Genomic DNA, 11,532 nt, shown 5'->3' on the forward strand with positions numbered 1-11,532 from the left:
GCCTCATTATAGGAAGGATGTGGGAGCTTTAGAGAGGGTGCAGAGGAGATTTACCAGGATGCTGCCTGGACTGGAGGGCATGTCTTACGAAGAAAGATTGAGGGAGCTAGGGCTTTTCTCATTGGAGCGAAGAAGGATGAGAGGTGACTTGATCGAGGTGTACAAGATGATGAGAGGCATAGATAGAGTGGATAGCCAGAGACTTTTTCCCAGGGCGGAAAGGGCTATCACCAGGGGGCATAATTTTAAGGTGATTGGAGGAAGGTTTAGGGGAGATGTCAGAGTTAGGTTCTTTACACAGAGAGTGGTGGGTGCGTGGAATGCACTGCCAGCGGTGGTAGTCGAAGCAGATACATTAGGGACATTTAAGCGACTCTTGGATAAGTACATGGATGATAGTAGAATGAAGGGTATGTAGGTAGTTTGATCTTAGAGTAGGTTAAAGATTCGGCACAACATCGTGGGCCGAAGGGCCTGTACTGTTCTATGTTCTATGGTCTATGCTGGTGTTTGTGCTTCACATGAGCCCCCTGCCCCCTTCTAAACTACTTGATCTGACTTTATCAGCATATTCCTTTTGATGCAGGGTAAAGGTAAATTATCCATTGCTTGAATAATTTTGAACACCTTTTTCCTTAAGAGAAGGGAAAACTGGGGAGCGTTTGACATGAATTGGACGAGCCAGCTTATTCCATTGGTGGATAGTTGCGAATCACACCCAGAGTGGGAGGCTGTCTGATCAGGAGGGATCGGCTTTCATTCCTGACTTGCATTCTTAGCTGTTTGGCCAGTTACTCTGGGTACGGGTGTTAGCCTCAATACCTAATGTAAGGGAGTCCTGTAGCTGTTGCTGGGACAAGGGTGCAGACCTAGTGAGGTCAGGATTGGACCCTATTTATTCATGGAAGGCGTTTAAACAGTTTCCCATTGTTTCCTGTCCAGAGCTCACTTGATAAATGGCCACTTCTGTGAGGTATCTGGATTCTCCCATGTAAATACTGACGTACTCCTGGGGGATCCACCCATCCCCCTCTCTCTCTTCCCCCGACCCTGTAAATACTGACACGCCTGGGGACTCCAGTTTGAAAACATTGGATCTGACGAGCAGCTTCTGTGAGTACGGCAGCTGAGAGGAGTCTTTTTAAGAGTGAATGGGAGGAGAGAGAAAAAAATAATTGAAAAGCGTGATTGAAGGTTTGAGATTGAAGCCTTTATTGAGTCTAATTTAATAAGGGGCCTTTTATATCAAATGCTGCCGGTAATTTTTAGTTGGAGATTTATCTCAGCTCGGAATTCCTTCTACTTTGCTTCAGAATGATTGTTAGAATTTTGTGAATGGCAGTGTTTTGATGAAGCAGCCTCGTTGCCTGTCTACTGTGTGATGGCTGTTTCAGGCAGTAATTACATCTGAGCGAGATTGCTCTGACACACGGCTGGTTTAAGTTTGAATTGAGCCGTCAGGGAGCAGAGTGGAGCTGCAAAGAAGGAATGTGTTATTTTCTTGATGCAGCGGAGAAGGATTGACTGGGCCAAGCGCAGGGGCTGCTGTACAATAAACACAGTGAACCTGGCACCTGATAATCACACCACGCCACGTGTCTGCTGCTCTTGGAGTTCTACTGCTCCAGCTCTTCAATTTTTCCGTTCCTTGTAGATTTCCTTTCCTTGCAATTGTCAGCACGTTGAGTTAGACTGGCGGAGAAGCTTGTGGCTGCAAAGTCACCCTTCCAAAGCAGTGATATTGAGTGTGACAGAGTTTAGGTTGTTTAACCACAAGGCCATCACAAGACATCTCCAGCACTAAAAGCAAGCACACGCATACAGTTTTTCCAGCAGAGGTCACAAGATGGAGATCTGGAGTGTTTTTCCAACATGATTTTCCCCTTTTTAACTCGTGACACTGAGGCCAGTCTGCAGCTTCTCTACTGCTGCCAAGCTCTTCGTTCCCACCCAAGATCCATTTTTATTAAAAACAGTAGAATTTATTAATACAGACTGTTGCTATAATCTCTCGTTCAAGTGAGCAATTTTCCCTCCGTGCCAGGCGTGCACATAAGTAGAGGCTAAATCTGGTAAATTAACCCATTTTCTTTGAGAAGAGTTATTGCTCTTCATCAGTTTAAAGTCCTTTTAAGCAGAACTTGCTGGACTGTTAACTAATTGTAACAAGCAATCTCTATTGGTTAGTCCACAATAGATCCAAATGTGAGGTGAGGAAATCCGCAGTGGTGGAGAGCTTTGGGAACTATAGGTCCAAAGTAACACCTCCTCCCAAGCACGCTACACTCGCCACACATCATGTTCAAATTTACTCATATGTTGTATCCCAAAGTCCTCTCACTTTGGCCCTCCAGCCTGGGGGTGGGGTGCACGTGTTGTGCTGACCCTTGGGACTCTGTATTGGCTCCCGGAAGTTGCTCTTGGTGCAAAGCAAAGCTGTTCTATATTGGGGGTTGTCAGTGAATGGAGATCCTCAGGAACTCTACAACGACAATTTGCATTTATATAGTGCCTGTAATGTGGAAAAGCATCCCAAGGCACATTAGAAGCATTATCAAACAAAATTTCACAACAAACCACACAGTAATATTAGGACAGGTGACCAAAGCTTGGTCAAAGAGGTTTTAAGGAAGGAGAGAGAGGCGGAGAGTATATGTCTATATTTCTAACCATATGTGATCTTATTGAAACATATAAGATTCTAAGAGGGCTTTGACAGGGTAGATGCTGAGAGGATGTTTCCCCTTCGAGGGGGAATCTAGAACTAGGGGGGTACAGTTTCAAAATGAGATGGATTTGAAGAAGAATTTCTTCTGAGGGTTGTTAATCTTTGGAACACTCTTCTCCAGAGAGCAGTGGAGGCTGGTTCACTGAATATATTCAAGCCTGAGTTAGATTTTTGATCTAACAGGGAATCGAGGGTTATGGGGGGCAGGCAGGAAAGTGGAGTTAAGGCCACAATCAGATCAGCCATGATCTTATTAAATGACAGAGGAGGCTCGAGGGGCCGAATGGCCTACACATGCACCTACTTATTATGCTCTTATGTTCTAATGAGAGGTTTAGGGAGGGAATTCCAGAGCTTAGAACCCAGGCAGCTGCAGGCATGGCCGCCAATGGTGGAACGATTTAAAACGGGGGGATGCACAAGAGGCAAGAAGTGGAGGAACACCAAGATCTCAGAGGGTTGCAGGGCTGGAGGAGGCAGCAGCTCTGTTGGTGTGGCAAAGCTCCTTGAGATTGGGAGCTGGGGAAAACTGCTCATTAGCACACTTGATGCTACAAATGGTGGGAATTTGCCTCACCGAGTCGTAATGGCAAAAAGCAACAGCTTGTTCATTGACTCATCTCCCCGAACAAGGTTATTCTGTGCAGTTATACATAGAATTACATAGTATTTACAGCACAGGCCATTCGGCCTAACAAGTGTATCCTGCTGTTTATGCCTCCTGCTATCCTCCTCCATCTCACCCCATCAGCATATACTTCTATTCCTTTCTCCCTTGTGTTCATGGTGCTTTCCCTTAAATGCATCGATACTATTCATTTCAACCACTCCCTGTGGTTGCAAGTTCCACTTATTGATTATTTTATGTCCACTAGTTCTGGACAACCCCCAACAAGTGAAAATGTCGTCTTTACGTCTACCCTATCAAACCCTTTAGATTAGATTAGAGATACAGCACTGAAACAGGCCCTTCGGCCCACCGAGTCTGTGCCGACCATCAACCACCCATTTATACTAATCCTACACTAAGCCCATATTCCTACCACATCCCCACCTGTCCCTATATTTCCCTACCACCTACCTATACTAGTGACAATTTATAATGGTCAATTTACCTACCAACCTGCAAGTCTTTTTGGCTTGTGGGAGGAAACCGGAGCACCCGGAGAAAACCCACGCAGACACAGGGAGAACTTGCAAACTCCACACAGGCAGTACCCAGAATCGAACCCGGGTCCCTGGAGCTGTGAGGCTGCAGTGCTAACCACTGCGCCACTGTGCCGCCCTAAGTCTTAACTATTATTTGGTCACCTTCAGGCTTTTCATGTGAAAAATATTGAAGTGTCTGCAGCTTGAAAAGGATTCAGGACGTTTCTGTTGGTCATTGTAGTTGTGCTGCAGGAAAGACTTAACGTAAATCAATTTTGCTTTTAATTCACCACCTTGAGCTCCAGTGTCCAATCCTGACCCTTCGGTTCCTCGCCCTTACACAGGTCAGAATGCTCTGCAGGCATAGCCCGAGTTTGGAAAGATGAAACCTTACCTTTGTTCTGCTGGCTTTTACCCCAAGACTGAGGAATGAGAGAAGTAACTTGAATGTTTTGGCATATTATCACTTGCTCAGCATGTTCCAAAGTGCTTTACAGCTATCATTGTATTAAAACCTCCTCAGACGCCTCTCAGGAGCAGAACCAGGCACCCAAAAACACAAGAAAAAGGAGATCGAGCCACAGAAGGCAGTGAGTCACAGAGGTAGATTTTAATGAGGCAGAGGGGTCTAGGAAGAGAATCAGAGAGCTTGGGGCCCAGCCAGCTAAAGGGATGACTGTCAATGGTGGAGTGATGGAAATTGGGGATGCTTAAGAGACCAGAATTGGTTGGTGGTGATGGCTGACTGAGAACTGCCTGGACTGCACATAACTGGTGTTGTATTGAGTGATTTGGGCTAGGAGGTCCCTGGTTCAGTCTTTGAGTGCCTCACCAGCTAATGTAATAATGGGCTAAGATTCCTGATGGTTAATCTAGTAATTTAGCTGCAAAATGCCTGCGTGTTAGTTTGTTGGATGAGGGCACGGTAGCCCTTGGCTACGTTTGCTTTCATTCCGCTCACTCCACAGTTGAATAGCCTGGCATTCACTGTCCAGACTCTAATTTGAACAGTGAAGGGTTGGACACCTACAAGTAGTGGACACCCATTGAGAGTGTAGTCCAGCGAGACATAACACCTAGAAGAAAGATGGTCTTGAGACGAAAAGGTATGCCAGATCCATTGAATGCTAAATGACGCGTATCTTGGCACGAGATTACTGTGTAGGTCTTTGCCAGGTCTTAAATACTAAATCACTTGTGTCAGATTACAAGTGCAAAATCCATTTGGCACTAAGTAATCTCGTTCCTTTTGAAGTCTGCCCAACATGTTTGTGTTTATAGCGGAAGGGCCTGTTGTTTGAGAGGGTGGGGAATCAGGCTTATGAAGTTCCCAAGTGAGTTTTGACAGGATATTGAGTGTAGTCAGGAGCTAGCAGCGATGGACTGATACTGAGGCAATTTGGATGCCACATTGAAAGAAAGAGAAGCCGTGTAGCTGCTCAGCACCCTTGTGACAGTGTGGGCTGCTTATTTAGTAAGCCCTCAAGCTAATTCTGTACAATATCTGCCGTGTTCGAAATGGAATCCATTCATTGCCTTTTTTTTAATGGTTTATGTGTGATAGAGATCGCAGTGTGGAACGCCATTGTCAGCTGTGACTCAGTTGGTAGCATCTCTTGCCTCTGAGTCAGAAGGTTGTGGGTTCAGGTCCTGCTCCAGAGACTGGAACACAAAATCCAGACTGACTGTCCCAGTGCATTACTGAGGGAGTGCTACACTGTCGGAGATGCCATCTTTCAGATGAAGTATTAAACCAAGGCCCTGCCTGACCTCTCAGTTGGCTGTAAAAGATCCCACGGCACCATTTCAAAGAGTTCTGTCTGTTGCCCTGGCCAATATTTATCCCTCAATCAACATCACTAATATTACCTAGTCATGTATCGCATTGCTGTTTGTGGGAGCTTGCTGTGCACAGATTGGCTGCCATGTTCCCTACATTACAACAGTGCTTACACTTCAGAAATACTTCATTGGCTGTAGTGGACTTTGGGATGACCTGAGGCAATAAAAGGCGCTATGTAAATGTAAGTTTTTTTTTTCTCTATTACAAATCGTTTTAATGCTGTTGAGGTTGTGGATAGACTGAACATGTATTGAATCTTGCCTGCTGTGATTTCAATCCCAACCTGTATCTAACCAGGCTGGTGACTCTCCTGGTCTGTAGCTCGCAATTAATTGGAGGTTATGATGGTTGTAACAGGGCTTGCCAGGCTGACCGTAGTCCCATCGGGTGACATATTAATAAGTAATCAAGGTTGATTTATCAGCATTTAAAATTCTCATCCTTGTTTTCAAATCCCTCCTTGGCCTCGCTGCTCCCTATATCTATAACCTCCTCCAGCCACCCGCCCCCCCCACCAAACCCTCCGAGATCTCTGCACTTCTCTAATTCTGGCCTCTTGAGCATCTCCAATTTTAATCGGTCCACCATTGGTGGCTGTGCCTTCAGCTGCCTGAGCTCGAAGCTCTGGAATTCCCTCCCTAAACCTCTCCGCCTCTCTATCTCTCTTGTCTCCTTTTAAGATGCTTCTTAAAACCCATCTCTTTGACTAAGCTTCTGGTGACCTGCCCTAATGTTTCCTTATGCTGTTCGATATCAGATTTTCTTTTGATAATGCTCCTGTGTAGCATCTTGTGACCTTTAACTATGTTTAAGGTGCTATATAAATGCAAGTTGTTGTTTAGAACAGGAAATCTGAAGAGTTTAATATTTGAAGTTAACGTAAGAAATCCCGACTATCTCCGAATAAGATGGGATGCTGCAGCATCCCATGTGGCACCGTGAAAGCTCCCACTGCTCCGTGTTTTTGTTTGAGGGGGTTCCATACCATTGAAATGCTCAGCACTGCAAACGGTTTCCAAGCACATTGACGATGTACTGTATGCTTGGTGGAGAAGGGGTGGGGGGGGAATTGTGTGTCCGTCTGTGCGTGTGTGTCTGTCTCAAAACAAAAATAGGCTTTAATATCATCTGCCATCATCATCAGCGGCCGTGCTTATGATTTTGAGAAAAGAGGTGGCTGTATTGGTTTTCATTTTTGGATCTAGCAGAAAAGTTTTATCTGGTGAATGAGATTTTCTTGCTCTGCCTTGTCACTCTAATTCCTGACTCCTAAATTTCTTTTAGAATTGTGAAACCAGTCTGGCTTTATGACAGTCAAACTCTACAGACTCCTCCACTTTATCAACCCCAGTCCCAGGCTCCTGAATCATGCAGCTTGGGTCTGATCTGCCAAAATCTCTAAAGGTTTAGATGTGTCGGTCTGACTGTGAAGTTTGGCTCAATGCGCTCTTGCAGTTATTCTGCAGGGTAATTTGTTTTTTTTTTTGTTCCCCCTTTCCTGTAACTCGTGACTGAATGCATCTTCCATAGACACCGCCAAGCTCTCTGATATTCTCCACCCTCTCCTCTCCCCCAACCTTGGTGCGAGACAGGACAGTAGGTGCTGACCATTTGGGGCCAACGCATCCTCACCAGACATCAAGATGTGCATTTTGTAAGAGTCACTCGAGCTTCACTTTCGATATTCCACTGCTCTCCTGGCTGGCCTACCATCGTCTACACTCCGTAAACTTCAGCTCATCCAAAACTCTGCTGCCCTGTATCCTGACTTGGACCGACTCCTGTCGCCCACTGTGCTCGCTGACCTACATTGGCTCCCAATCTGGCAATGCCTGTTTGTTTTTTAAACATTTCCTTCTTTGTTCTTTAAATCCTCCATGGACTTGCCCCATCCCATCTCTAACAACAGCCCTACAACCCTCCAATTCTGGCCTCTTGTGCATCCCCGATTTTAATCACTCCACCATTAGCGGCCATGCCTTCAGTTGCTTGGGCTTTGAGTTCTGGAATTCCCTCCCTAAACCCCTCCGGCACTCTCCTTTTAAGATGTTTCTTAAAGCTGACCTCTTTGACCAAGCTTTAAATCACCTGTCCTAATGTCTCCTTCAGTGTAAATTTTCTTTTGTTTGATAACGCTCCGCTGACGTGCCTTGGGAAGTTAAAGGTGCTACTAAAAGGCCTCTCCCCATTCCTCCATTTTTTTTTAAGTTGATAAATCTAATTTATTTTCCACAATAGAAAACAAAAAAAAATGTCTTTTGCCCCACATGGTCCATTGAGAAATAGCCGTTGATGGTAGGTAGTGTGCCGATGGTGATGAATCCCTTTACAAGCCCAGCTTAGTCCTTCTCCAGTGTCTCCTCTTGGAGTTTAGTTTAGTTTAGTTTAGAGATACAGCACTGAAACAGGCCTGTACCTGATCTTGTTGCCAGTTTTCATGCGGATCCACAGTGGAATCGGCCTGTTTTGCTTCATCTTCTTGGCTAGGAAGCGCTTTATCCTGAAGGTTTTGTGGGATGGCATGGCCAAAACTCCGCTCCATGCTGCAGTATTCCTGAGCCTGGTGCTCTCACCTGGCATTGTATGGGATCATGCAGCTTGATTTAATCAGTCATAGTATAGTATGGTCTTTTATGTTTTTAGATTTGTTTGCTTCATATGGAAGTTGGGGTACGTGTAGAGATCTTGGGGTGGGGGAGTCCATGATTGAGGTGGTTACTTGTAGAAGGAAGTACTTGGGCTGCTCTTGATCCCAGGTTGAACATTCCCTGTTTAAGTCATGACAGTGAGGCAAAATAATCCCTCCCCTCCCATCCCCAGAAACCTCTGCTTGTCCCGATAATCCATAGAATAAAGTGACTGGGATTGTGTTTCCAGGAAGTATTCTGTTTTGAGTTGGGGATTGCGATGTTGAACTGTTTGGGTTTCACCACAGTCCCTCAGTGCACTGCTGTTTGGCAACTTGGTAGAATTGCATCATTCTTTATTCCCTTGTGTCGCACTTTATGTTGCTTGCCTGTGATGCAGTGTGTCACAGTTGTGCATTGCTTTTCACCTCTTACTTCCTGTTTAACACACCTGGTTTGTCACCATAGAAAATGTGTTTTGTCAATGAACCAATCTACATATATATATATCTATATCTATATATAATAAAATAATGTGCATGTGCACACTTCCTGCCCAACTTCCTGTTATCATGATTTTTGGACAGGCTTTGATAAACATGTAAGAACAAACCTGCATTTCTATAGCTTCTTTCATAATCTCAGGCCACCTTAGCACTTTACAGTCACTTAATTACTTTTTGAAGTGTAGTCACTGTTATAATGTAGGAAATACAGCAGCCAATTTGCGCACAGCAAGCTCCCACAAACAGCAGTGTGATAAATGACCAGATAATCTGTTAGTGATGTTGGTTCAGGGATAAATATTGGCCAGGACGCCAGGGAGAACTGGGAGGAATCTAACAGCCTATTTACCGCTGGGGTAGAATGTGGTCGCTCAAGTGTAAGGCCCTCTCTGGTTCCTCACCTGTGTCTAATTCGTGGCTCAGTAAGTCGAGTCCAAGTCAAAAGATTGTGGGTTCAAGCATCACTCCAGAGAATTGGGCACAAAATCTAAGCTGACACTCAGTGCAGGACTGAGGGAATGCCACACTGCCAGAGGTGCTAACTTTTGGGTGAGACAATAAACCGAGGCCATGTCTACCCTTTCTGAAGGATATGAAAGATCCAATAACACTATTTCGAAGAAGAACAAGGGCATTCTCCCTGGTGTCCTGGGGCCAATATTTATCCCTTAATCAACATCACTGAAAAAAAGGTATCTGGTCATCATCACTGTGGGAGCTTGCTGTGCACAAAATCACTGCTACACTTCAAAACTGCATCATTGGCTGAAAAGTGCTTTGGGATGTCCTAAATTTGTGAAAGGCGCTATAGAAATGCAAGCCTGTATGTCTTTTAAATCAACGGCAGCTCTAGTATTGCTGGCACTTGTCAAACACCATTGACAGCTCAGAGCATGTCCCTGGGTACAGGGTTTTGCATTTGTTTATTCTAGTTGTGTCTCAGGCTTAACTTCTTGAAGGACAGGCAATTTTGCAAGGTTTTCAGTTTTTAAGGATTGAAGGTTTGATATATTGTTTGGTTGTTTGCACTTGGCTGTGTCAGATTTGCAAACGAAATTGCATCGCTGTAGCCAAGGCATGTGGCCATATCCTGTTGCACTGCTATCTCTTCTGAAAGGTGACTGCTGCCAGTTTTAAAGTTATGCAAAGAAGGTTTTCAAAGATGTCAGGGGCCTGGTTTGCCTGTTCACCCTCTTGTTAACGGGTGTGTTGGTCGAAATAACTTCTGGTTTTGAATGCTGCTGTGGATAACCACCTGATCAACTCTGTTTGATAATTTAGTCAATTGTCCAAGTGTCTGAAGGGACTGGTGGTGATCATCCTCTGAAGTGGTTTGAGTATGCAGTGGAAATCCCTCCTGTAATCCAGGAGTATTAAGCAAGTGTAATTGCAGTGGGGTACATTGTCCCACGTAATCTCAGAACATGCTGTCACTTCAGTGGGATCTGGCTTTCGTCTCCGCTATAAGAAACTGTCTCTGGAGGAAATTGAAGTATAACGAGCGTCCTTCTGATTTGACATGAACCGAGGCCCTGCCTACTGGTTCAGCAAGATCCCACAGCATCATTCAGAAGAAAGGAGGGGTCTTTTCCCCCCCCGCCAACCCCCCCGGTGTCTCAGCCAAAATTCTTCCTTCAACCAATATCACCAGAAACATTATTGGGATGGTACAGATTGATTGCCACATTTCCTACATTAGGAAAGGGTGGCACAGTGGTTAGCACCGCAGCCTCACAGCTCCAGAAACCTGGGTTCAGTTCTCCCTGTGACCGTGTGGGTTTCCGCCGGGTGCTCCAGTTTCCTCCCACAGCCAAAGACTTGCAGGTTGATGGGTAAATAGGCCGTTGTAAATTGCCCCTAGTGTAGGTAGGTGGTAGGAGAATTGAGGGAAGGTGGGGATGTGGTAGGGAACATGGAATTAATGTAGGATTAGTATAAATGGGTGGTTGTTGGTCGGCACAGACTCGGTGGGCCGAAGGGCCTGTTTCAGTGCTGTATCTCTCTATGACTCTATTACAACAGTGACTACACTTCAGAAGAGCTTCAATTGGCTGTACAGCAGCTTGGGGATGTCCTGAGGTTGTGAAAGGTGCTATAGAAATGCAAGGTTTACTTAAAACTTCCTGACAAAAGATTGAGTAAAGTAAAACAATATGGATTCAATGATGTTTGTAAATATTTTTTTTAAATCTCCTTCTGCATAGATTTGCTGCTCAGTTGCATCTGTGAGCTTCTGATGGTGACTGCTGCAGAGGGACCTCAGCTCCCTTTGATCAGTGGTGTCATATTTGTGGGTTTGATCAAACTCGTAAGAAATTTCTGTAAAGCTTTTTGCTGCAGAAAGAAAAAAGGCTTTATTTCTGTAGGACCTTTCATGACTGCAGGACGTCCCAAAGTGCTTTACAGCCAATGAAATACTTGTGAAGTGTAGTCACTGTTGTAATATAGGAAACACGGCAACAATGTGCTAATGACCAGATAATCTGTTTAGTAATACTGATCGAGGGATAAGTATTGGCCAGGACTCTGGGGAGAACTCCCCTGCTGTTCTTCGAAATATTGCAGTGGGATCTTTTACATCCACCTGAGAGGGAAGACGGGGCCTCGGTTTAATGTCTCCTCTGAAAGATGGCATCTCCAAGAGTGCAGCGCTCCCTCAGCACTGGACTGCGAGTGCCG

General features: G+C 45.1%; 1 protein-coding gene across 1 annotated transcript; it reads right to left on the reverse strand.

Annotated features, from left to right (window-relative positions):
• Positions 1-8,046: 8,046 nt before the first annotated feature.
• Positions 8,047-8,256, reverse strand: LOC137353198 (large ribosomal subunit protein eL39-like). The gene is made up of 2 exons (XM_068019251.1): positions 8,133-8,256; positions 8,047-8,091 (listed from the first exon to the last, which is right to left on the reverse strand). The coding sequence occupies exons 1-2, from the start codon at positions 8,241-8,243 to the stop codon at positions 8,047-8,049; spliced, it is 156 nt and encodes a 51-aa protein (XP_067875352.1). The 5' UTR covers positions 8,244-8,256.
• Positions 8,257-11,532: the final 3,276 nt, after the last annotated feature.

Source organism: Heterodontus francisci, chromosome 40 (assembly GCF_036365525.1).
Source record: "Heterodontus francisci isolate sHetFra1 chromosome 40, sHetFra1.hap1, whole genome shotgun sequence".
Lineage (NCBI taxonomy): Eukaryota > Metazoa > Chordata > Chondrichthyes > Heterodontiformes > Heterodontidae > Heterodontus > Heterodontus francisci.

Bases quoted from the DNA above. Each gene is read 5' to 3' on its own strand.
- LOC137353198 (XM_068019251.1), bottom strand. From the start codon at position 8,243: ATGCCATCCCACAAAACCTTCAGGATAAAGCGCTTCCTAGCCAAGAAG. The intron at 8,092-8,132 runs AGGCCTGTTTCA...TAAACTAAACTA, and splicing joins CTGGCAACAAGATCAGGTAC to AACTCCAAGAGGAGACACTG.